This window comes from Bubalus bubalis, chromosome 20 (assembly GCF_019923935.1).
Source record: "Bubalus bubalis isolate 160015118507 breed Murrah chromosome 20, NDDB_SH_1, whole genome shotgun sequence".
NCBI classification, from domain to species: Eukaryota; Metazoa; Chordata; class Mammalia; order Artiodactyla; family Bovidae; genus Bubalus; species Bubalus bubalis.
In genome coordinates, this window is record NC_059176.1 from 5,785,581 (window position 1) to 5,812,090 (window position 26,510).

The window sequence follows — 26,510 nt, forward strand, 5'->3', positions numbered from 1 at the left end:
TCTCCTGCCTTGCAGGTGGATTCTTTACCACCGAGCCAGTAGGGAACGACTATTTATGGTTCACTCTTGAGCAGGGCAACACACACTCTCAAAAACAACCGAGGCTCTGCCCTTGAGGATGTCAAGAAGCAGAGTGTGGAAAGGAGAGGAGGTGAGCCCCAGAAAGCCCGGGAGGGAACCCCACAGGGGGGGACAGACACATCTGGATGCGGGGATGGAGAAGAATTGGGAAATACTGCACAGCGTGGTGGGGCACTATGAAGTTCACAAGGCGCAGTCTCCTAGGGTGTTTGACTTGCGGGGATCAGGAAGCCCACTTTAGGGCAGGGAAAACGGAGGTTAAATGATTGGTCCCAGGAATCCAAAAAGGAGCCACCCACTCCACCCAGCTTGGGTTTTGAGGCGCTGAGTCCTAGAAGGGAGGAATGTGTTTGAATCAACACATGATTTGAGGGCAGCAGAGAAGGAAACGCCTGGGGCCGGGCTCTGCAGACTGACAGCTGTGAGTCCTGGGCGGGGGACTTAAGCCCCAGCTCCTCAGCTGTGAACGAGGCCAAGCCCGGCCACGCTGGGGGGACCCCTGGTGCGGGGATGGGCTGAGAATGACAACACGTGGTAAGCTGCAGATACTCAGCAGATGTGGAATAGCCCTGTCCGGCTTCACAGGCCGAGAGCCAGGCCTTGTTACTGGGAGACACAGATTCCTGTGGAAGGAAGGGAAGGAGGCAGGGAGGCGGGTGTATCTAGACGCGCTGGTAGAGCCTTCCTAAGCTTCGCTTTCGCAGGACAAACCTCGGCACATCTGGCTGCCTGGCCTTGCGGGCAGCTGCAACGAATGACTGTGCCACGGGGCCCTCATGGCACCCCCAGGGCACCACCCACCTACCAGCCAGGCTCTCCCATGAACGGTAGTCCAGCGCCAGGCCAGCATCCACGGAAACGGTCCTCAGCAGGCCCTGCCCTGGGCATGCACCAGCCTGTCATTGGGTCCAACTGGTCCACGGACCCTTTCCCAGTCCCCTGGGGCTTGACGGGCTTCTCATCCAGGTTTTGACTCAGAAAAAAAGCCCGCGGTGTACTACCCCCTGTACTACCCAATACCCCAGAAGGGTCTGGGGCAGCACCAGTAATCACGCTTGAAAACAGCTCTACAGAAGAGAAGAACTTTCATATGAAAAGAAAGGGCTAGAAACCCTTAAAAGCCACATGTTTCAATACAGGGGAGGTTTTTCCATGCCCCCACCCCCATAACCCTCCACCAAATGATGTCTGATCAGGCCAAGTCTAAGCAAAAATTGAGTTACCAAAAGACATATGGTGCTCAGAGCCTTCTGGGTTTTGAAATCACAGATAAAGGGTTACGGGCTGATTTAGAAGCTAGTTCTCCCTCGGGCCACTGGATCTTAACGCATCTGAGATAAACACACAGGAGGGAAACCACGCAGACACGGCAGAGCCCAGCCTGGGTTCCCCGGCACCTGTCAGAACACTGGATGTGACTTCTGGGCATGTCTCCGCCCACGTTTTCAGCCAGAATGGAAACCCACACAAGTGAGAGGCGCCGCTGCGAAGCCAGCGGTCTCCCCACTCCTTACGATGACTTGGGGGAGAAGAGGAATCAGAAATTTAAAAAAAGCAAGGCACTCTACCCAAGATGTGGCCTCCAAAAGAGCAAGATCAACATTTGGCAAAGATGATAATTAAGCAGATCAGGAAACCTACAGGTTTAAGAAGAGGCTCCGGAATCCAGTAAAGAATCTTGTAATGGCTCACGCTGCATCCAGAATGCTGGGTGTCAGGTTTTTCTAAAAGCGAGGGGTATCTATACAGAATTTTTCCAAGGTCCAAGAAAACCACCACCACCACCACAACAAACTGTACAGAACAGAAGGTACAATTATCTATATCATATTTTTACAAATAAAGTCCTCTGATCAAGGTTCATTGCCAACCAGATCAATGCAGATACTTACACATAGTAGGGCACCCTAGGATTTGTCAGGATGCTGGATTTGGGGTCTGTCACTTCCTGAACCGAGTGGTCTTGAGGAAGTAACTTAACACCCATCAGTCACCTGATGGAGCTCATCGTCTGTTACGTCAATGTGACAGGAGAGTATTTATCTAACTCTCCTCTGAGTTTGGTTGTGAGAAATAGATCCAAAGGTACTTTAAAAACTATAAAATACTAGAGTGGAGGGTTTTAGGCAGTTTTATGCTGAAGTTACGTTTTATGGTCAGTAAATGAGATGAAATAGCATGTATCAAATTACTCTTGAAAAATCCCTTCTTGAGAAGTCTACAGTATTCCCCACCATGGTTCTGCATAAACTATAGTGTCTCTCAATGAATCCTTTCAATATGGGAACAAATTACAACAGCTGGCCTGTGTTTAGAGGCCATGTCAACCCCCAAAAGGTAAATAAACAGAATAAAATTGTGTGTATATACATACATATACATCATTTTTTTTACCAAGTGTGTACACAAATATGTATAAATCCATGAATGCTGAAAGCTCACACACTGACTGCACTCTGTGATAACTAAGAGGCTTTGCTACATGCAACTGTGAGTTACTTCACTTCTGTAAACAAGAACAGCGTGTTTCTGGGAATACTGAAAAGCTTTTCAGTATCAGGAAGTTCTCCCTTTGCCTTTCGTGATAATTTAAAGATAGCCAGGCCCCTTGTCTAATTTTAGGGTTTGGTTTTTCATTCAAGAAGCATTTACTAGACACACATACGACCCAGGCTCTGTGCAGAGCGACGGAAGGAAGCAAAAAGACAATACAGGCCTCCGCCCTCAAGGAACGTGCCAGCCGGTGGGTGGAAACAAAGGCCACGCAGATAACCAGAAGGTGGACTGGAAGGAACCAAACAGCATTTGGAGGGGTATGTGCTGGAATTCGGAAATGCAGAAGTGACCCTGGATAGATCACGGAAGATTTCAGCCAGGAGATAGTGTGTAGGCTGGGTCCCCAGGATAAACTACTTCCATATGGAAACACAAGGGGATAAGGATGGATAAAGCAAGACTACAGAGCCATGGAGTCTCCTGGCATGCCGGAAAAGTGGCACACACAGTAGACAGATGGATGACTCGAGCACTGATGGGGTGCCAACATGGCATCGGGAACCAGGCTAGACCAACGCAGCTGCAACCACCAAGACGACACAAAGGTAACACACTCATAGATCTCTACATCTCAATTCCAGACAACGCTGCTGGACCTCTTGCGATTGCCCTCTGACCCTTCCCTGTCCTCTGTGCTGGGAGGCTAACCCTGGCAGGGGTGGGGGATGCAACACGGCCCCCTGATCCCCTCTGGGTTTGCCCAGTGGGACAGACAGCAGCAGATGGGCGGAAGGGAGGAAAGTGAGGTCAGGGTGTTTATTTTTCATCACTGGCAGAATCGAGATTCGAACCCAAACCTGTCTGTCTCCAAAGCCCATGTTGAACCTCAGGGATGTAACCTGGTGACAGACCTCAGGAGGCCTTGAGAGAAACACACAGCATCTTTTGTACTAATTCTCAAGAGTCAGTGACTCGTTTTGGACACATGTAGCCTACGCTTGCTCATCTTTTTAAACAGTCTTGCGAGTGTGATGCTCCAATCAGACATTCACGTCAGTAGATGGTGCCAAATGTGCAACAGCCATCTTTAAAAAAAAAAGCACAAAAACTCAGAGATATTCCAAGACTCTGGGCCAGATCCTTTCCTAGACCCTGGGTCTCACACCTGCTGTTTCCTTTCTTAGGTTCTTAGCTAGTTGAGAGAGAATGCGTGCTATTGGTGATCACAAGGCGTATGTCATGGAATTTCTCTAGCAAACATATGCCCTTCATCATCTTTCTAAACTGCCCTAAAATTTTTTCCACCACCACCTCCCCCATTCCTAAGAGAGCTTAGACACTTGTCACCATTCTCTGCTTGTCAGAGCGGCCTTTGTCGCTGGCGGGTCGTGTACAGGACAGTGTGAAGTCTGAGCCCTGTTTCCCAGGACTCTGCACCACCCTTCTGGAGCCTGGTCTCGCCCTGACATCAGGGCGGGGAGGGAAAGAGCAGACATTTTATTAGAGGGATTCCAGAGACAAGATGTTTAGACTTAACCCGGGACAGGCTGAACAGAGCTGCTGGCAACGCACGTGGGTGCGATCCAGTGACACCCAGCAGGGGCTCTGACCGCCTCGAACTCAGAGGTAATTACCCCTCTCCCCTCGCACCCAGCTTTGAACCCTTAGTCAGACATTGTTCGGTTTGGGATTCTGTAACTCGTGAAACTGGAGTTTTACAAAAGGTTCTGCAAGGGGAATAAGCCGGTTACAAAAGGACAAATACTGTAGGATTTCACTTATATGAGGTCCCTAGAGTAATCAAATTCTTAGAGACAGAAAGTGAATGGAGGGTGCCAGGGCCCCAGGGAGGGAAGAATGGGATTCATTGTTGAATGGGGACAAAGTTTCAGTTTTGCAAGATGAAAAGAGTTCTGTGGCCCGACGCTCGCGATGGCGGCACACCATGAGAATGGACTTCGTGCTGAACTGCACACTCGAAAAGGGCTAACACGGGTCAGTGTCACGCTAAGTGCAAGAGTCAGACCCGACTTACGACTAAACCACCACCCCTGCCACACTAAAAACCGAAACAGGCTTCTAAAAAGGGCCAGGGAGCGATGAATGGGATGAGGCTGCTGGAGGGAAAACAGAAAGAACCAGAACTACCGATGTGAGGGAGGGGATTTGGGCATATCTATGCTGGTTCATGTCGAGGTTTGACAGAAAACAACAAAATTCCGTAAAGCAATTATCCTTCAATTAAAAAATAAATAGATTTTTTTAAACAGGAGTGAACAGTTTCATTAACGCTTTACTATAGGAGAGGGGACAACGCACAGATAACGCCAAACCTCTGTAAGTGAGCAATTACCAGGCTGAAATGATCGCTTCCTAGTTCTACTCTGAGATGACTCACTCTTCGGCCCAGCACTCAGGGACTGAAGGCCCTGATGGGACTCCCTTCGGGATCTGCCTGTCTGGAGGGAAATCAGGGTTTGCAGGGCACGGGGACACAGGCGCCAGGCTTGGGGCCCCAGGAGAGCCTCGCCTAGATTCATTTTTGTTTTAAGACTTAATGAAATTTGTTACAGTACTGCTCCAGTTTTACATTTTGGTTTTTTCTGGCCATGAGGCATGTGGGATCTTAGCTTCCCAACCAGGGATCAAACCCGCACCTCCTGCATTGGAAGGTGAGGTCCTTTTTTTAAACCGGAGGAAAATTGCTTCCCAGTGCTGTGTTGGTTTCTGCTGTATAACAGCACGAATCAGCCGTAAGTATACATATATCCCCTCCTCGCAGGCCTCCCTCCCTTCTCCTTCCCCCTCTAGGTCATCACAGAGCGCCAGGCTGGGTTCCCTATGTTATATATCATATAACAACTTCTCACCAGCTATCTATCCATACACATGGCAGTGTATATAAGTCAATGCTACTTTCTCCACTTGTCCCACTGGCCGCTTCCCCCACTGTCCACAAGTCCTTTCTTTACATCTATATCTCCATTCCTTCCCTGCAAACAGGTTCATCAATACCCTTTTTCTAGATTCCATATATATGCATTAATATACGATATTTGTTTTCTCTTCCTTCAGTTCAGTTGCTCAGTCGTGTCCGACTCTTTGTGACCCCATGAATCGCAGCACTCAGCCATAAAAAAGAACGAATTTCAGTCAGTTCTAGTGAGATGGATGAAACCAGGGCCTGTCATAGAGAGAGAAGGGGAAGTCCTCACCACTGGGCCACCAGGGAGGTCCCACTGCCAAGATTCAGGACATGCGAAGGAGGTGGGGGAGCTGCGGGGCAGGGAAGCCAGGGGCACAGCGTGTGGGAACACGTGTCAACCAGCCGGGCTCCTTCAGACACCACCCAGGGGGTGGCATCTTAGGGCACATGGGAGGGGAGGCCGCCTCGGGTCAGGAGAGCAGGCTGGTGGCCGTTCCCGGATGCTATCCCGCATCCTCAGGGCAACGGGCAGCTCCCTGGGGACTTTGGGCAACTCAGAGATAAATGAGACTCCTGCTCTACAAAGCGCAGCAGGCGTGCGATTTGAAGGGAAACGCGGGTGAAGACAAGGAAACGTGTCTGGAGACCCCCTTGGCAAGCCAGTGAAAGGACCTCAGATTCAACTAGTAAGTGTGCGTGGCTTCTTCCAGAAGCAAGGGGCCGAAGAAAACCATCTACATCCCTTCGTGTCTGTGACCGTCCCGTCTTTGGATCCGTCACTCACGCATCAAACATAACTGAGCACGTCATGGGCTATGGACCGGGGAGCCAAATGCCTGGGTTCAAATCCCAGCTCTGAACAGGACAAGCCAGGCAGCCTTGAGCAGGTTTCTCAAATTTGGGGGGCTCTGTTTCCTCACCAGTCACAATGGAGATGAACACGGAAGCCACCTCAACGGGGTGGTTGTTATTGTTCAGTCATGTCTGACTCTGCGACCCCATGGACTGCAGCACGCCAGGCTTGCCTGTCCTTCACCATCTCCTGGAGTTTGCTCAAACTCATGTCCACTGAGTCAGTGATGCCATCCAAACACCTCATTCAGTGAAGGTTAAACAAGGGGACAACGGTACGTGCTCAGACCATGTGACGTCTGACGTTGCCTGGTGAGACCTCCAGCACTGTCTGTGTCTCCTGCTCCTCCCCCGCCACTGCACGCACGCACACACACACGCACGCACACACACAGAGCGCCTGGCCCTGGGCAGGGAAAGATGGATGGGACACAGCCGCTACCTAAAAGCAGCACAAGCTCTGGCTGGGAAATAACAACTCTGTGTTGTCAGAGCTGTAATTAAGTACAAGACGCAGTCTGAACACACATTTTTATATAATTAAATTATATCAACTCAATATAAGGCTGTTTTCTCGGCAGGCAAAGAAATGACACACACAGCTCAATTTCAGTCTTTGAGAGCAGTGGAGTGCAGGCAAGGCTGCTTAATTCCTTTCTAAAGGACAAATTTGGTGAAGCCATGCTCACTGATCATTATCTTTATTATATGGCCCGTGCATTCCTGGGGGAGTAGTCTCCGTGTTTCACACACGGGATGGTTCAGCATGACAAGGGACTTCATGCTACATGAAGTATCCTTACTCAGTTCTCTTCCTAGGGATTTTCAACTGTTAGCGACACCGTAACCGGGGCTACTATGCACAGGCATGCGATCGATGACACTCCTAATTCTACCAGTGCTTCCCTGGTGCCTCAATGGTTAAAAACCTGCCTGCCAACGCAGGAGACTCAGGTTCAATCCCTGGAGTGCGAAGATCCCCGGGAGAAGGAAATGGCAACCCACTCCAGTATTCTTGCCTGGAGAATCCCATGAACAGAGGAGCCTGGTGGGCTACAGGCCACGGGGTCGCAAGAGTCAGACAGGAGTTAGGGACTAAACAATGATAACAACAACTCTAAGCAACTGCTCAACTGGAACATATTTGTCTAAGAATGGAAAAAATTCTTGTTACACAAAATAATTTAGGGGGGGCTGATTTAACAGTTCAATCCTTTTTTATGGCCAAAAATGTTGATATTGCCAAGAACTACTTCACTGGGTCAATTCTTCTGGCTGAATATAATTTGTGTTAAGCCTATGAAACCGCCTCATGTTGTTGTTCAGTCAACTGAGTTGTGTCTGACTCTTTTGCGACTCCATGGACTGTAGCCCACCAGGCTCCTCTGTCCGTGGGATTTTCCAGGCAAGAACACTGGAATGGCTTGCCAGGCCTTCCTCATAAAAAAAATACATATATATACACACATTATTTCAAGGATATGTAGAAGTGGCATCTACTTAACCTCGATTTAGCATACACGTTACGGGTGAGGTGTTTTGACCGGTGCGTGTATATTTCACAAGCCCACAACAGCCATCAGGACACCCACCAGGCTCAGGCTCTGCTGAGCAGCAAAAAATACAAACATGACCACCAGGAGCCTCTGCCTGGAAAAGGGTAACAGTCTAACGCGCGATCTGAAAATAAATCACCGTGACGGGCCTCTGGGATCATGGTGATGACAGAGGTTAGTGGCCACCAAGAAAGGACCCCTCACCAGACTCAGGAGCCGGGGGTGGTGGCTGGGGAAGCGGCTGGGAGTTGAGACACGCAGCCGCCTCTTGGGGGCTAGCATGCCAGAAAGGTGGGGGGGCCCTGAAGACTTTCCAACAGGAGGAGGTTTCCTGGCTCAGATCGGTCTTTCAGAAGGAGCATTCTAACTCCACCTTAAGTGAGCTCACCTTTGCCATGCATTCTGGTGCCATCCATTTATACACTGCAAGTGTGAAGAGTCAAAGTGTTACCCGCTCAGTCGTGTCCGACTCTGCACAACCCCATGGACAAGGGTAGCCCGCCAGGCTCCTCCATCCATGGGATTCTCCAGGCAAGAATACTGGAGTGGGTTGCCATTTCCTTCTCCAGGGGATCTTCCTGACCCAGGGATCAAACCCACGTCTCCTGCATCGCAAAGGTTCTTTACTACCTGAGCCATCAGGGAAGCCCCAATCTACGTACTGATGGCTCTCAAACATCTCCTCTCCAGGACAGACATCTTCTGGCTCCAGTTTCTGCCTCCCACGAGCCAGTCAGCCCCTCGGCTTTAGGTCCCACAGGCCCCAACTGAACCGTTGTCTGCCTGTCCGCCCTTCCAGCTCCTTCTAGCTTGGCCTGTGGTACTCACTTGGGTGGACATGTCGGGGGCCCGGGAGGCATCCTCAATTCCTCCTCCTCCTGCCTGTAAAGGCCGAAGCCCAGGTGCGGCCAGCCCCCAAGCAGCCCTCTGGTGGGAATTGCCACCATTCTCCCCGGGTTCACACGACAGCCCCCCTCTCGCCCTCAGCAGCACCTCCAGCCCCTCTTCTGCACTGCAGGGAGAGGCATTCTCCAAAACTCCCTGAAAATCTGACCATGTCACTCTATCGCCTCAAAATTCTCCACCACATTCTCTCTGCTCCCCAGAAATAAGACCAAACTCCTAACGTGGCCCAAAGGCCCCACAGGACACTCCCCGCCTCATTTCAACTCTGTCCCATTTCTCTTTCTTTCGAGGGAAGACTTTCAGTTTCCAAAAAGGTCCTTTCCCGCCCAGGGCTTCACACCCAGTCTAGAATGTTCTTTCCTGCCCTCTCCCCACCCCTGTGGGTGAATGGCTTCCAATCCCCAGGGAAAAGCTCATGCAGGCCTTTCCAGGTCCCATGCCCGGCCCCTCTCCTGAGCCTGCTTCTCAGCACCATCTATGCCTAGGGTCGTTAAACAACTGACCGAGAACACGATGCTGAGCGTCCAGCTCCTGAAGGGCAACGTGTGCTTCCTTTTGAAAGCCAGGGCCACGTGGACTCCTCATGTGGCTGGAAGCCTTAGACCTGCGTAGTGAGGAGCTCGGTGGGTACTCAAGCACGTGTTGAGTAAGAAAAAGGAGCTGAGACTGGAGGCAGAAAGGCTAGTTTGGGGCCGCTGCCCTTATAACACACCCCAGATGAGCACTGACCAGAGTCTGAGTAAAGCGGGGGCAGGAACGATGAGATCCGTGGGAGAGGAGAACTCTCCCGTGGAGATGGGAGGCTGGGGGAAAGACGCACGCAGGACACTGCCGAGGGAAAACCGATGCTTCTAGGGAGGACATGTTTTCAACATTTTTCATTGTCCTGGGCACATTGTAGGGACGCACTCGAAACTGCCTCCATCTGCCAAGTGAACTTAAAGGCCTCTCTCTCCATGAATACTCGCCTGATCGTCTCTGTCCTCATTATCCTTAACTGTGAGCTGCCCATTGTCCGCGAAAGGTTCTTTGTGGGAATAATTTGCAGTCCAGGACAATGATGCCTTCCCCTCCAGAGGGCACAGAAGGAAGGATACAGCCAGTGCTGGATCCCACCGCAAGGACGCGCCACGACTGAGACACCACCCCGAGAGGCTGGCACCTCTGTTCTCCCCCTCTGCAGGCAGCCAAGGTCTCCTGCGGAACTCCCCACCTGAGGCAGGCTCTAGGCTCGGCGATCCCAGCCTCTCGCATCATCCAAGGCTAACGGTCAAATCTGCCCCTTCACAGAGAGGATGGTTTATTAAAGACAGCGAGTTTAAATCTTTTCCAGAAAGCTGGCAGGATAAATATGCTACTGCATTTTAAGACACAACTAAGTACTCTTGTAAAAATGTAGCTTTCCCCACAAATAGTATTTTCCAATAAAGATAGGGCTTGAGAGGAAACAAAATTGAAAGTATGTCTACCTAATTTTTGATTGGAAAATAAATACTTTAAAGAATGAAAATCTTCTAAAGAGCTATTTCTTTACAGGAAACCAAAGAGGGTACGTACTAGCTCCGGGTGGCGTATAAGACAGCCCCCGCCCCACACGACATTGAAACAGCTGTCGGCAGAGTATTAAACTTACGTGTCAAGCATCTAGTGAGAAAAACATGACGCTTTGGTGGGGAGAGTATATTGATAATATTTACATGTCATTTACAATTTGCAGCATACCTTTAAAAAAGTTTTCCATGTGTCTGGTGGCATTTAAAACATTTTGCTAATCCTAGAAATCCTCAATTAATAAGCTAGGATTTTAAAGATGAATAATTATAGTTTTCCTGAAAGAGACTTTTCTAAGTGGCACAAAATACTATTGGTTTTAAGTCCTTAGAGAAGCTGTTTTTGCTACTAAAAGCAAAGCTTTAATGTTCAATTTTCAATGCTACCATAATTAAGTTTTTCACGCTTCTAGTTTTATAGCTCGAACAGACTTTGACAGTAGAAACAAAGATGTTATTTCTTTTTTATCCACTCTCCACTCAACTAAAATGTTTATTTTTTAAGAGACTCTATGAAAAAGCTTATATTATCTCAGAAATTAACAAGAACTGATTAATAGTTACTTTCAAGCCTGGTTTGGTGAACTTTCCATCATAATGCTTGGGTTTGTTTATAATGCCATAAATGCTTGTGGTTTGGCTATAAAATAGATTCCCTGCCAGAATATCAAGTACACCAATTAAAAATTCTCACTTAGTATGGGTGCTTACTTGGCATTTTCCTGTAAAAACTATTTTCTTTGGTTTTTGCTAACAGAAAATCTAACTCAGTCCTCAGCCACCACAGAAGAATACATGAGGTTTGAAAAGACTTCATTTTGTTGAGTTCAGAGTGATTTCTTCACACGAGTTCCTTGACCTTGTTTCAAACCCAACTATTTGCAAACATGAAAATTCTATCAGAATTAAAGTTAACAGAATCACAGATGCCAAAATAGTTCTAAGATTTTAAATAAAGTATTCTTAACTCCCTCAATATAAATGCTTAGCAATAAAAACAAGTTTTCATTTCATAACTAGAAAAATAAATGGCAGTAGCTGCGGCCATGAAATTAAAAGACGCTTAAAGCGCTCCTTGGAAGAAAAGCTATGACCAACCTAGACAGCATATTAAAATGCAGAGATACCACTTTGCCAACAAAGGTCCGCAGAGTCAGAGCTATGCTTTTTCCAGCAGTCATGTATGGATATGAGAGCTGGACCATAAAGAAGGCTGAGCGCTGAGGAATTGATGCTTTTGAATTGTGGTGTTGGAGAAGACTGTTGAGAGTGCCCTAGACAACAAGGAGATCAAACCAGTTAATCCTAAGGGAAATCAGTCCTGAATATTCATTGGCAGGACTGATGCTGAAGCTGAAGCTTCAACACTTTGGCCACATGATGCAAAGAGCTGATTCACTGGAAAAAAAACTCTGATGCTAAGAAAGACTGAGAGCAGAAGAAGGGGATGACCAAAGATGAGATGGTTGGATGGCATCACTGACTCAATGCACATGAATCTGAGCAAATTCTGGGAGATGGTGAAGGACAGGGAAACCCGGGGTGCTGCAGTCCCTGGGGTCACAAAGAGTCGGACTCAACTTAGCAAGTGAACAACGACAACGAAGTCCAAAAGATTAGTGTAGTGGCTTCAGAATGTCACTGGGAGCAGGAGGGAGCAGGGACTTGACAGGCTGTGGTTATTAACAAGTAGCACCTGCAGGGGAAGTCCAGTTACATCAGAAGTGGTAGCTGAGCCATGTATAGGCTGTAGAAAGGAACATGGGAAGATGTCTCACAGCACCTTTCCAGGCAAGACAGAAAAAAAAGCTATCAGCCAGAATCATAACCTTTAAGGCAATGACCAACTTCCATGTTATTATAACACTGAAATATTTTATAAGTGTTGGGAGTATTTACAGCATTATGATACAGATTACAATTATGCTGTATTGCAGAAAATTACCCCTAAAATAAAAAAGGAAATTCCCCCTTAAAAAGAAAAGGGAAAAGTATGGAAAAAAAGGGGGGTTAGCCACAATACATGTAAAACAGACAAGAATTTTAGGTGAAAACCAATAAAAGGTAACAATGTGAAATGGCAAGCAAAAGAACAAATATAGTCTTGGGCTACATTATTAGAAGTATAGACTTTAGAACAAGGGAGGTGAAGTATCCAGCTCTACTCCGCTGTATTTAAAAACCACGCTTGGAATATGCAGATATTCAGCTGTGTCAAATCTAAAGAGGCATATAAGTGAGTGAGTGAAAGTTGCTCAGTTGTGTCCGACTCTTTGCAACCCCTGGACTATACAGTCCATGGAATTCTCCAGGCCAGAATACTGGAGTGGGTAGCCTTTCCCTTCTCCAGGGGATCTTCCCAACCCAGGGATCGAACCCAGGTCTCCAGCATTGCAGGCGGATTCTTTACCAGCTGAGCCACAAGGGAAGCCCAAAGAGGCATACAGACAAAAGAAAAGAAGTATAGACTGGGCAAACCAGGATGCTGAAGGGTCTAAAACTGTGTCTTGTGAGGATTTCTTTTTTTAAAGGTAACGTTTAGCTGGAATCAGACCTGAGAAGGAGCTATCAGGACTGTCTTCAAACATGGGATGACCTAGTACATAGAGAAGAGATTAAACCTATTTCCTATGGACCCAAGGAGCAGAACTTGGGCCAAATTTTGACTGCTTTTAGCAACTGGCAGTCTGAATCACACAAAGAAGGAATGGGCTGCATGCAGAGATAGTGAGTTTCCCGTTCTTTGGAACTGCTCAAACATGGGTTGAATAACCTCTGGAACAGAGATCTCAAGCCCTGGAGGGCTGGTGAATGGAATCAGGGGATGACAGGACAGGCAAGGAGGACCAGAGACACTACCCTCTCCCCGAGTTCATCGGGGGATGCTCCCTGTGGTTTATTTGCCTGACATTTGGGTTCCTGGGTGAGCTGTACTTTGACAAAACATTCAGAGGCTTAAGAAAGTAAATCATGAGATGAGATCACCCTTAGGTCCCCTGAAACTCTGAAATTCTTGTAACCTACGGCAACTAAGCCAACGTGTACGTTGACTTCTTTTGAAGAACTGTGATTGATGGAAGAATCCAAAGTGACTCACAGAAATGAAATAGCAACAATATGTTCTTCCCACCCACTTCCTTCCCTCTTTCATCCAGTTTCTTGACTCCCCAGTCTCATACCAATAAGGTATAATAAAAACAGCTTGATGTTTCAGATCAGTTCAGTCGCTCAATCCATGTCCAACTCTTTGCGACCCCATGGACTGCACAGGCCTCCCTGTCCATCACCAACTCCCGGAGCTTGCTCAAACTCATGTCCATTGAGTCGGTGATGCCATCCAACCATCTCATCCTCTGTTGTCCCCTTCTCCTCCCACCTTCAATCTTTCCCAGCATCAGAGTTTTCCAAGGAGTCAGTTCTTCGCATCAGGTGGCCAAAGTATTGGAGTTTCAGCTTCAACATCAGTCCTTCCAGTGAATATTCAGGACTGATTTCCTTTAGGATGGACTGCTTGATGTTTAGATTTCAAAAAATTCAGACTAGTTCCTCAAAAATGTTAAACCAGAGCTACCATACGCCTCAGCTATTCTATTCCTAGGTAAGTGTGAAAGTGCGTTAATCACTCCGTCACGTGCAGCTCTTTTCGACCCCATGGACTCGAGCCTGCCAGGCTTCTCTGTTCATGGAACTCTCCAGGGAAGAATACTCGAGTTGGTTGCCATACCCTTTTCCAGGGAATCTTCCCGACCCAGGGATTGAACCTGGGTCTCATGCACTGAAGGCAGATTCTTTACCATCTGAGCCACCAGGGAAGCCTTACTTCTAGGCATCAACCAAACAGAAATGAAAACATATGTTTACACAAAAACCTGGATATGAATGTTTCTAATAGCATTATTGATGGCAGTCAAAAAGTAGAAACAACCCAAATGCCTATCTACTGGTGAACAGAGACATAAAGCAGGGTTCTTCCTGTGGTTATGTATGGATGTGAGAGTTGGACTGTGAAGAAGGCTGAGCACCGAAGAATTGATGCTTTTGAACTGTGGTGTTGGAGAAGACTCTTGAGAGTCCCTTGGACTGCAAGGAGATCCAACCAGTCCATTCTGAAGGAGATCAGCCTTGGGATTTCTTTGGAAGGAATGATGCTAAAGCTGAAACTCCAGTACTTTGGCCACCTCATGCGAAGAGTTGACTCATTGAAAAAGACTCTAATGTTGGGAGGGATTGGGGGCAAGAGGAGAAGGGGACGACAGAGGATGAGATGGCTGGATGGCATCACTGACTCGATGGACGTGAGTCTGAGTGAACTCCGGGAGTTGGTAATGGACAGGGAGGCCTGGCGTGCTGCGATTCATGGGGTTGCAAAGAGTCGGACACAACTGAGCGACTGAACTGAACTGAACCCATATAACAGAATATTATTTGGCCATAAAAAGAATGAAGTACTGACACATGCTACAACATGGGTGAACCTTAAATCATTGTGCTAAGTGAAAACAGCCAGATAAAAGGCCACACATATGATTCCATTTATACTGAATATTCAGAATCCAGAGAGACAGAAAGATAGGTTGGTGTTGCCAAAGGGCCAGGGCAGTGGGGAATACAACCTAGTGGGTGCTAGGGTTTCTTGGGTGGTGATGAAAATCTTCTAAAATTAGACAATGTTGATGCACGCACAATTCTGTGAATATACTAAAAGCCACTTAACTGTATACTTTAAAAAGAGAGAATTTTTATAGAATGTGAATTCTCTCTCTCAATAGCTGTTATTAAAACAAACCAAAAGAATTCATACTGGTATCCAAGCCTTACTAGTTGTGTGGCCTTATAAAGTTAGAAAAATCTCTTTGAGCCTCAGTTTCCTCCTATGCAAAAGGAAGGGTTTGAAGAAAAAATGGAGTAAAAGGTGGCAAGTATTTCCCAAACAGGAAATTGGCTTATAAATGACAGCTTTAGTCCACTTTCCAACTGTGGTAGTTTTTTCTTAGGCGGACAGAAGGTTGTGATTTCTAGCTCACTTTACAGAGTCCTAAACAGTTTTGGAGAAAAAACACTGCACACATTTCCTACTGAAATGAGACAGCCAGTGTCTAAAAGGAGCATGGATAGTCTTTTCATGAGGCTGGATACCGCCTATGTTGACATTTAATATCCATTACAAATTAAGTACGAGAGACAGTAAGGGGAAAAATACAGTGGAAACTAGAGACTTCACTCACTAGAACAACGTTTTCTCTTCCTTCCTTTTCACGTTTATTACTAACTTCTATCTTGATCGCACCAGGAAGACGTTACCTGTGGCAGTCATCCAAATAACAAGTATGGGAGGTATTTTCTGAAGCTAACAAACAACTATGACTTTTTGGTTCCTGTCACTGTCAAAAGCATGCAGTGTGCTCAACATGTGAACACGGATGGGTTCATCTACTGCATGGTGTAGTCCTGCCATTGTCATGGAAATCTCTAATTCAAAAAGCATTTTTTCTCACTGTAGCCAATAAAATACCCAAATGTTTAATTTAATGCTTGGTGAAATGGTGCTCCTGTGATCCACTGCTTTCATTGAATCATCATAGTCATTAATTGGGTTGTACTCATTTATATTTTCACTTAGCAAAGGCCTCTTAAAATGAATAATTTCTCATCCAAACATCTGGTGTCTAAAACATCACCAGTGTGACACTCACTTCTACCTCAGAGACCATTCTTGCTTTAAACTTTGTTCATAAGGTAACCAAAAAAAAAAAAAGCACAGAGCTAAGAGCTTTGTTAAGAAAAGTAATTTAACTGTTACGATTCAGTTGTATTTTGAATTGCTCTTATTGCTTGTTTCTAAGCTATTTTAAAGTCAATTTTTTCCTACGGGGACATGGGTAGGGAATGGATGGATCGCAAGTTTGGGATTAGCAGATGTAAACTATTATATACAGGGTGGATAAACAACAAAAGTTCTACCGTGTAGCACAGGGAATCATATTCAGTATCTTCAGAAAAACCATAAAGGAAAAGAATATAAAAAAGAATAGATATACGTGTATAACTGAGCCATTTTGCTGTACAGCAGAATTTAACACATTGTAAATCAACTATGCTTCAATAATAAAGTCATTTTTCTTTAAACTGTTAGCCATACAATATAAAACCTGGTTTTTACTTTCTTCTAGACACTTACCAGTAAAATTCCTTACCAATATTTCTGACACACACTTAATAAGAAAAGGCAGAAATCCAGAATGTTCATGAATAGATGCACAACTTTATGACTGAACTGCTATTTAGAAGCAACATGACCAGCCCCTAAACAACTGCTCAAATATCTACTTAATGTTGTGGAGGATAAAACCGTTTCCATGACTCTCAACTACATATAAGAAATTCCAATGGCCAGAAGGGCACCAAATACATTCTATCCTCCTTCAGCTCTGAAACTCTCGTTAAATTTGGAGAGCAAAAACTTTCATCCTTTCTGCTGAAGAGGCCATTACAAGTTAATGAAGGCTAACATGTGATTAACATGAAAATTACAAGCTGCCAAAACTATAAGACTATATACTCTCCCATGAAAAAGATGATAAATTTTGCCAGAGGTTAAAGGATGAATCAACCCGGTGATCTTAATTGCCAAGGCTAATACCTCCTATTTGCAAACAGGTGTCGAATAACTAGAGATATTCGCCTAAATCACAAATACAACTGCAAAATAAATTGCTCAAGTCGTCAAAGTGTCTAGAATTCCAAATGATTCCACCTGTACTAGAGGCACATTCTAGAAAATACACGATTTTTTTTTCTTTAACAAGTTTCTGAGATCCTCTAATAAAGCAATAAATCCAACATATAAAAATTTTATGGTTAACTTTTGTGCGTGAATGTTCTGATAAACCATGCAGTCTGCTGTGACTATCTTTTTCAACCCTACTAGTGAAACTAACATCTTTGAAACGTTAAGATTTTATATAATTTTTAAAGATGCCATATTGATAGCTATTACTATTTCCTCCCTGTAAACAAACAAAAAACCCCCCAAAAGTATCACCCCGTAAACAGTCGAAACACTTTGAAGCCCGGTTCACTCTGCCTGTCCATTTAAACAGCTCTAGATTGCATCAAAGTGTTGATGGTTTCATCAAAGTAGAACGGAATGGATCTGAGTCCATGCGCAGCAACCACTGCGCACATCCTCGAAGGAGCGTTTTGTTATTAAGTGATGTGTTTTCCGAGTTCTTCATCCAGACATTTCCAAACAGATGTGAGTTTGGAAGCAGAAAGCAACACGTCCCCGCGGAGCCCTGGGACGCCCGGGCCTCCCCACGCGCTGCCCGGTAGGTGCGCCCGCGCGGGTCTCCCCGGGACCGGCCGCTCCCCGCGCGCACTGGCCGGAGCCCGGAGCGGGAGCCGGGAGCCGGGAGCAGCGAGCCACGCCGGGGCGGGGGCGGGGGCGGGGGCGCAGCGAGGCCCGGGCGGCCCGGGGGCTCAGCAGCCCAGCACAATGCGCCCGCGGCGGCGGGAACCGCGCGCCCCTCCGCAGCAACTTTGCGCGGCCTCCCCGGCCGCCCCGGCCTCGCCCCTCGGCCCGCTCCGCGCCGCGGCCCCCCGGCCCGCCCCGGCCGCCGCCCCTCCTCACCGTTGCAGAACTGGAGCAGCGAGGACGTGTCGTACAGGCTGCTGTAGCTCGAGAAGCCGTCCTCCATGCTGAGGCCGCCGGGCAGCGCCCGCTCCCCCGGCCCGGCCACGCCGCCGCCCGATCACCCCCACACTGAGCCGCGCCGAGCCGCGGCCGGCGCTGGCGCTGGGGCCGGCCCTGCCGTGGCGGCGGCCGCCGCCGGTTACCATGGCAACCCCGGGCCCGCCGCCGCGGCCGCGCGAGCCGGGCGCCCGCTCCGCCCGCCAGGGGGCGGCCTCGGCGAGGGGACGTGGCCGGGCGGGGCCGGGGCGGGGCTGGCGCGCCAGGGAGCCGAGGGCGGTGCGCGGCCGGGGCAGGGGGTGCAGCGGCCAGGCCCCGCCTCCCGGCGCGGCCGCCGGCTCCGGGGTGGGCAGGGGGCGCGCTGGGACAAAGGCGAAGCGGCGGCGGTGGGGGCGCGGGAGGGGGCGCGCGGGGAGCGGGGGAGTCGCACCCCCACCCCACCCCCGGCCCCGGCCGGGGCAACCCCTCCTGCGGCCGCCGGCGCCCGCGCTCCCCCGGGGGCGCTGTCCCCGCGCGCCCCGCGGGCGGCTCCAGGACCAAACATGGACAACTCGCGGGCCCATCTCGGCCGGGTGTCCACGTCGGAGCAGCTCCACTTTTGGCCACGTCCTGCCAGGCGCGCCCCTCTCTCCGCGCGTTCTTCCGCCGCGGCCAGGCCCTGCCTCGAGTGAGAATCGGCGCCGGGCTGGTGACTCGGCTCGAACCGGTGCGGCTTCCCACGTCCAAAAGGGGCCCTCCAGATGTCAGGCTGGAAAGGCCGGGGTCTTTAAGGCTAGCTAAAACATCTCCCGGGGTCCCTCCCACCCCTGATCAGCCCCTGGGGTGGCGGGGAGATTTGTCACATGAGACACTTGTTAACTTGTTACAGGACCCACGGAAATCTCTACTTACTCTATCTCAGAGAGACAGGGAGTCGGGACGAAGTACCACAGAAAGAAAGAAACGCACAAATGCACGGGGTTGTAATGTTTCCAGTTCCTGCGCATATGTGCCAGTCACTGACTGTGGACTGAAGTGAAGATGCTCGCACGTGACAAGTGAGAGAGAGTGTGAGTTTGACGATCCTCTGACTTAGTCCTGGAGTTGGCGATGGACAGGGAGGCCTGGCGTGCTGCGATTCATGGGGTCGCAAAGAGTCGGACACGACTGAGCGACTGAACTGGACTGAACTGAACTGACTTTGTCCAGAATAGACGGTGTAACATTTTTGCTCCTGGTTACACAGTAGTTACAATTCACTTACATGTTCAATTCTGACTCGTTTCCGGTTGTAGGTATTAGCTCCTGTGCTGTGCTTGGTCACTCAATCGTGTCCGACTCTTTGCGGCCCCACGGACTGTAGGCCGCCAGACTCTTCTGTCCATGGGCTTCTCCAGGCAAGAATACTGGAGTGGGCTCTCATGCCCTCCTCCAGGGGAATCTTCCCAACTCAGGGATTGAACCCAGCTCTTGTGCATTGCAGGCAGATTCTTTACTCTCTGAGACTCCAGGGAAGCTCAAGGTTGAACACAAGTAGGTGAAATGAGAACTGAGTAAAAAGTTACTATTAGGAAAACCTGGGGGGCTCGCTGGGGTTCAGAGGTGGATGGGGACCTCTCTTTGCAAAAGCAGAGGACAGGGGCAGGGATGGGACCCTGCTGCTCTGTGCCTGGCACATGGGTTAGCAGGACTGGCATTAGATGCTGTGGACGGACGGGAAAGGCTGAAGCCCCGTCCTGGTCAAGGAGACCAGGAACAGAAGCCCACAGGGATTGTTAAGAGGAAAAGTACACTGGGATGGGGGTGGAATGGGGTGGGGTGGTGGCGTGACCCTCAAGGGCCACAGGTGCTGTGGGTTTAACTGTGACCTGGGGTTGGAAGGACAGGGTTAATGATTGTGGAGGAAGCAAGCAGCAGGGGCTGCTGATAGGCCCTAGGGCTGACCTGCTGTGAGCGGACAGTCTGTATTCAGACAGTGGGGAAATGAGAGTGGCCTGAGCTAAGAGAGAGCCAGCAGAGCGGCCTGAGCCAGACCCGGCAGGAGACAGGGAGGCAGGAGGCTTGCACGCCAGCAGGTGGCTGACACCAGCAGTGCTGGAGATGAGCCTGATGCTGAAGCTGCAGCTCCAATGCTTTGGCCACCTGATGCGAAGAGCTGACTCACTGGAAAAGACCCTGATGCTGGGAAAGATTGAAGGCAGGAGGAAAAGGGGATGACAGAGGATGAGATGGCTGGATGGCATCACTGACTCGATGGACATGAGTGTGAGCAAACCCTGGGTGTTGGTGATGGACAGGGAGGCCTGGCCTGCTGCAGTCCGTGGGGTCACAAAGAGTTGGACACGACTGAGCGACTGAACTGAACTGAACTGAGTGTGAATCAGACCACAAGGGCCAGGGCCTGGAGCTAGAGCACCCCAGGGTGTCTGCAGCTCTCTGGAAAGGAGCACTCAGGGCCCAGACAGTCAGAGGGAAGAAAGAAGCTGAGGGATGGGCCGGAGGGAACCTGCTCTAGGACGATACAGCTGGAGAGGCAGGAAGGCCAAGCATGGGAGGACAGCAGACTTCCCACTAGAAATGCCCTGTAGCAACTGGGGATGCAGACCAGCTGGCCAGTGAAAGAATGAGAAGTGGGAATTGTCTGCAAAGAGGCTGTGGCAGGAACACTCTAAAGGAGAGGATGCAGGGTGGGAAGGGAGCTGGACAAAGCCTTGGAAAGGGAGGAGAGAAGGAAATTCCGAAGGAGCTGAGAGGCAGGACATCAGCCTAGTGGGCTGTCTCATTAAGCAAAGAGCACAGAAAGTTGCACAGAGGTGGGCCTTTCCACAAGGTTCTCTGCTGGACAAGTCAATGAGCAAAGGGCTTCGATCTGGTGGTAGAGGGTCCCCAGGCGACTTGGAGCATCTTGGTGAAGCAGTGGGGACCGGAGCCGAGCTGCTAGACATCAAAAGGAGAGCACATAGAGACTTCCCTGGTGGCTCAGTGATAGAGACTCCACATATCCACTGCAGGGGGCATGGCTTTGATCCCTGGTTGAGGAACGAAGATACTGCAAGGTACACAGTACAGTCAAAAAATAAAAGGGCTAAAATTTAAAGAGAGAAAAGATGATCAATATTGCCTTTAATTTTCCACTTCAGACAATGCGAAATATGTAAATTCTTTTGATCAGTGTAAATCATTAAGAATGCTCAAAAAAAGAAAAGGAGGATGCTCGTAGATGCATGTTTCAGAACTTTGACAGAGAAAAGAAATAGAGGCCAAATACAGAGGGCAGAGGTGGCAGAAGAGTTACATGAAGCCTCTACCCCGACCCAGTATGGCCGGACCCTATGCATCCCGAAGGCAGGTGCTGGGGCTTTTTTGAATTTATTTTTTAATTGGAGGAAAATTGCTTGACAATTGTGTTGGCTTCTGCCATACAGCAATGCAAATCAGTCATAACTTTATATATTGCCTCCCTCCTGGAGAGGGGCTTTTGAAGGCTGGGGCTTTTGAAGGCTGGGACTTAACACAGGTGAACATTTGAACTTGGCGCTTCTGTTTTCTCTTTCCCATCTTTCTCCCCTTCCAGTCTGACCTTTATACTATTGCTTCTCCACTTTGACATTTTATACATTCGGATGCTTTGGATAATTACTGTTTAGAAACTAATGTGAGGCATTCTCTGGAAAGGAAGGGATAATCATGAATAAATGATTAAAAGATGATTCTCTTTAAGATGGTTAGCATTCCTGATTTATAATGTGAAAGATATGATATCCGGTGGCCCCAAAGCAGAAAGGTTGGGGAGTAAAGAAAATTCAGAAGTGGGACAGGAGAAAAATTGAGCTGGAGATTTTCTTAGAGGATTTTACTTCCGATGGAACAAAATGACAAATAACAAGAACACACAGCCCACTGCTCTGAGATGATGAAGATCATTATTACCCTCTTAATCTAGAGTATTCAACTGCTGTGTTTTTCCCCACAATGGTAAAAGCTTACTCTAACAAAAGCAAATTTTAGTATAATCACAAGGACATGCATGTTCAGTCAACTAAGTATAATCTGCACAGCATTTTTTAAAGATCTGTTGAGGAAAAAAAAAAGAGAAAGTTCAAGAAAAAAATCTCTGAAAACTTAATTAATAATGTGAGATTTTGCGCCCAAACATCTTAACAGACTGTTATTCCACATCATTTTGAGATAATTTATGGCCCGAGTGCAAAACATATTGTTGTTGTAATAAATGATGTATGCTCTCTAGGACAATATAACCATAGCATTCCATGACATTAATAGCAGCGTTGGTACAACATGTGAAAAAAGAAATAAAAATGGGAGCTCTGTAGCTTTTATTCATGGAAAAGTAATAAAGAAAAATTACCCCAAAATGGAGAGCCTGTGCATCTATACTTTAATTCATCATTCCTCCGAAAATAGTTCTTCAGTTCTAGACACCATGCTTGGGGTTGGGGATACAGCACCAAAAAACACAGTGCGTTCTAAACTGCAAGTGTTATGAAGTTAAAGTCACATCAGCACTTTGAAACAGAATCAACTATAATTAAAAAAAAGAAAAGAGAAGCAGAAAATTCCATTCGGGGTGTATACCCAAAGAAATTGAAAGCAGGATCTCAAACAGATGTCTGTACACCCATGTTTACTGAAGCATCGTTCACAAGGGCCAAAATGGGGAAGCAGCCCATTGTACACGGCTCAAGGAAGAGATAAAATGTGGTCTATCCATACAATGGAATATGATGTACTCGAGAAAGAAGGGAAACTCTGACACGTGCTACCACACAGATGAATCTCAAGGACATTATGCTGAGTCAAATAAGCCAGTCACAAAACGACAAACGCTAGATGACTCCACTTATATGAGGTCCCTGCATGTGTGAGTCCTAAGTCGCTTCAGTCGTGTCCGACTTTTTGTGACCCTATGGCCTGCAGCCTGCCAGGCTCCTCTGTACATGGGATTCTCCAGGCAAGAATCCTGGAGTGGGTTGCCATGCGCCCCTCCAGGGGACCTTCCCAACCCAGGGATGAAACCCACATCTTCTGTGTCTACTGCATTGGCAAGCAGGTTCTTTACCACTAACACCATCTGGGAAGCCCTATATGAGGTCCTCAGAGGAGTCAAATTCATAGAGCCCAAAAGTATCAATAGAATGGCGGGTGCCAGGGACTGGAGGGACTGGGGGGACTGGGGGAGAGGGAGTTAGTGTTTAATGGAAACAGAGTTTCCGTTTGGGATAATGACAAAGTTCAGGAGATGGCTGGGGGTGATGGCCGTCCAATAAGGCGAATGTACTTAATGCCACCAGACTGTGGACTTCAAAATGCATAAAACGGCAAATTTTATGTTGTGTATATTTTACTATGAGAAAAAAAAAATAAACAAAATGGGAAATATCAGGGTGCCCTGAACATAGTAAGAACAAGTGTTTTCCCCTCAAGCATTGATCTTTACCTGAACTGTCTGTATGTGTGCTGAGCTGGGAGGTAAAGGGTATCTTTCCCTGAAGGTGACATAGAATACGCATACAAATATACGTCAGTGCAAACTGTGGTGAGTGTGATGAAACAAAACCAGAAGGAAGGGTTTCACATGACTCTGGAGGGTCTGAACTGGACTGAGGAGGGAACGGAGACACAGCAACAGTGGGCAGAGAGCCAGTGGGCGCTGCTTCAGGCAAGTAAGGCTCCTCTGGGGAGCTGGACAGGAGTTGGAGTGGCCTGTACACACGGGGCTTCGGGTTTTATTCTAAGAGCAAAGAGAAGTTGCCTTTTAGTTAGTGGTTGTGCCCTTCCTCCCCTTTCTGAGCCAAGTCCCTGTTGGTTCAGATGGTAAAGTGTCTGCCTGCAATGTGGGAGACCCGGGTTCAGTCCCTGGGTTGGGAAGATCCCCTGGAGAAGGCAATGGCAACCCACTCCAGTACCCTAGCCTGGAAAATCCCATGGGCAGAGGAGCCTGATAGGCTACAGTCCATGGGGTCACAAAGAGTCGGACACGACTGAATGACTTCACTTCCACTTTCCCCCTTCATATGTTGAAATACTACCTGCTGGTGCTTCAGAACGTGACCTTTTTTGGAGACATGGTCCTTACAGAGGCAATCGAGTTAAAACGAGCTCAGGTGGGCCCTGATCAATAGGACTGGTGTCCTTGTAAGAAGAGGAAGTTAGGACACAGACGCACACACAGGAAAGATGGGGTGAAGCAGACGCAGGGAGGAGACGGCTGTCTCCAAGCTAAGGAGAGAGGCTTGGAGTCCATCCTTCCTTCCCAGCCCTGCCCACACCTTGACTTTGGTCTTCTGGCCTCCGGAAGTGTGAAACCGTGAACTTCTGTTTCTTAAGCCTCCTGGTAAGTGGCGCTTCATTACAGCATCCCTGATGAACTGATGCAGCTAGTATAGCATCTCAAGGCTTCCCAAGCAGCGCTAGTGGTCAAGAACCTGCTTGCTGATGCAGGAGACACAGGAGATGTGGGTTTCATCCCTGGGTCGGGAAGGTCCCCTGGAGGGGCGCATGGCAACCCACTCCAGGTTCATAGGGTTGCAGAAAATCAGACATGACTGAAACGACTTAGCACGCACATATGCATAGAATCTCAAAATTAAGAACTGGGTATTCCAAAGATTCAGAAAGCCATTCACCATTGATACTAAATTATAACAGATAAATATACTTTCTCATAATAAGACTGTTACTCCATAAAATGAGAGCTAATCACAGATTCCTAACATCGATAGGAATATTAAACTCCATGGCCCCCAACCTGCCTGCTGACACCGCAGTACTTTTCTGCAACATCCCTGACAAATGGCCACTTGGACCATTTCAGAGTTTACGAGCTTGAATTATTAAAAAGGTGGTTGGTTATTTTTATTCCAAACTGTCTTTTCCAAAGTGTGCTTCATCGATCCCACTTCTGCCTGGTCCATTTCATCTCCCCTTGTCCTGAGGCTTCTGTCTGTGCTAACACCGTGTGGCCAGGTTTCCTCACTTCTGCTTACTCCAGGGTTAACTTGCCCAAAGCGGGGTTAGCGATGTCATTTCATTCTCTGACGCCTGCCCCATGAAGCACACACGTCCACGCGTGGACTTCCAGTCTGTCGGTGCTCCTGCCGAACATGCTGTCTTTGGCATCTGACACGCGGCTGCCACACCATGCACTGGGCGACCTCTACCCCTGACTCTCACTCATGCCCTGCACTTGAGTGCTCTGGACCTCTGCCCACGCTGTTCCCTAGTCTCTGCCTGCCTGCTGGCAGAGAAGCTGCCCCATCTGGGAGGCCATCGTGGGCCTGCTACACCCCCACCACGTCTCCTGGAACCTGATTGCATCCCTTACGTCAATCCACCTTGTCTTCGAGGAACTTGGGAGTGTGTGTGTGTGTGTGTGTGTGGTGTGCATGCGTGTGCGTTCACGTCTCCCAGGAGATTACATGCCTCTGATGCCCATCATGCTTGACACAACACAGAACGTACTTGGCAGTTGTAAATGCTGAGCAAATGAATGAAGGAATCGATGAACCCTCGAGACAAAATCAGTTTTCTGTTACACATGCTAGACTTGCACATGCTTTGAAGGGAGCGCTCATCTACTCCAGGGTCAAGTTCTCCATTTCTTCCCTGTCCACCATGTGACACAGTTTCTAGACCCCTCGTGCGTGTAGACATTTACACCACCTAACTGGACTCCCTTCTCCTGAATCCTTGTACCCAGACCTGGGTACAGTAACCTCAGAGGACTGACCCGAGTGGCCTTTCCCTTATATAACTTGGATATTATGATTCTATTGACACAACTGAAGTTTGTATTGATTTGGGTTTTTTTTAGCCAGGCTATATGCTATTGGTTCATATTGAACTTCTGTTCAATATAAACCTATCAGTTCAGTTCAGTTCAGTTCAGTCGCTCAGTCGTGTCTGACTCTGCCAGTCTTCGTCAAATGGAATTACTGTTGGGTCTTCTCCAACCTTTACTGAGTTAATTGATGTTTTTAAATCTAAAGACAAGATTTATCTTTACCCCTGTAAAATGTCATTTTATTGGTTTCAAGCCATCCTTTTAACCAACCAAAATCTTTTAAACTCTTCTATCTGGCATCTAACACATCAGCATTGGGACAGCAGTGAGCATGCATGGTAAACACATTAAAGTCTCCTTCATCTTCATAATCAATAAACGCATGTGCAGCTCAGGGCAGGGGCTGGGCTGGCGGGAGTGCAGCTCTTATGTCAGCCACATCTCACCAGGTGTATCTGCACCGATCTGTTTATTATAAATATTCTGAATGTGTTTGTCCAACCAAATATCGTCACCTAAATATTTGTTCACCCAGCCTATTTTCCCCCATATAATCCATGGGATTTTGGGCAGGCTCTTTACCGATGCTTTGCACATCCAGCCTGGTAACCCTATGAAAAGAGGGAATGGGTTTGGTTTGCCTCTTCGCAATAACATTTCCTTCCAAGTG

The 26,510-nt window shown here is 48.1% G+C and overlaps 1 protein-coding gene across 10 annotated transcripts in view; it reads right to left on the reverse strand.

The window, feature by feature from the left end:
- Positions 1-26,510, reverse strand: part of EML1 (EMAP like 1) — a 196,809-nt gene that overhangs the window by 117,260 nt on the left and 53,039 nt on the right. For 4 of the 10 annotated variants that reach the window (XM_044933195.2, XM_025271665.3, XM_044933194.2 and 1 more), the window contains exon 1: positions 17,998-18,178. The exons of 1 other annotated variant lie outside the window; for it this stretch is intronic. In XM_044933195.2, the coding sequence (XP_044789130.1) occupies positions 17,998-18,064 (67 nt within the window). In that variant the 5' untranslated portion in view covers positions 18,065-18,178. Of the gene's footprint in view, positions 1-17,997; positions 18,181-26,510 lie in introns of those variants that run through there. 5 more of the 10 variants (XM_044933191.2, XM_044933190.2, XM_044933189.2 and 2 more) reach the window with 3 other exon arrangements.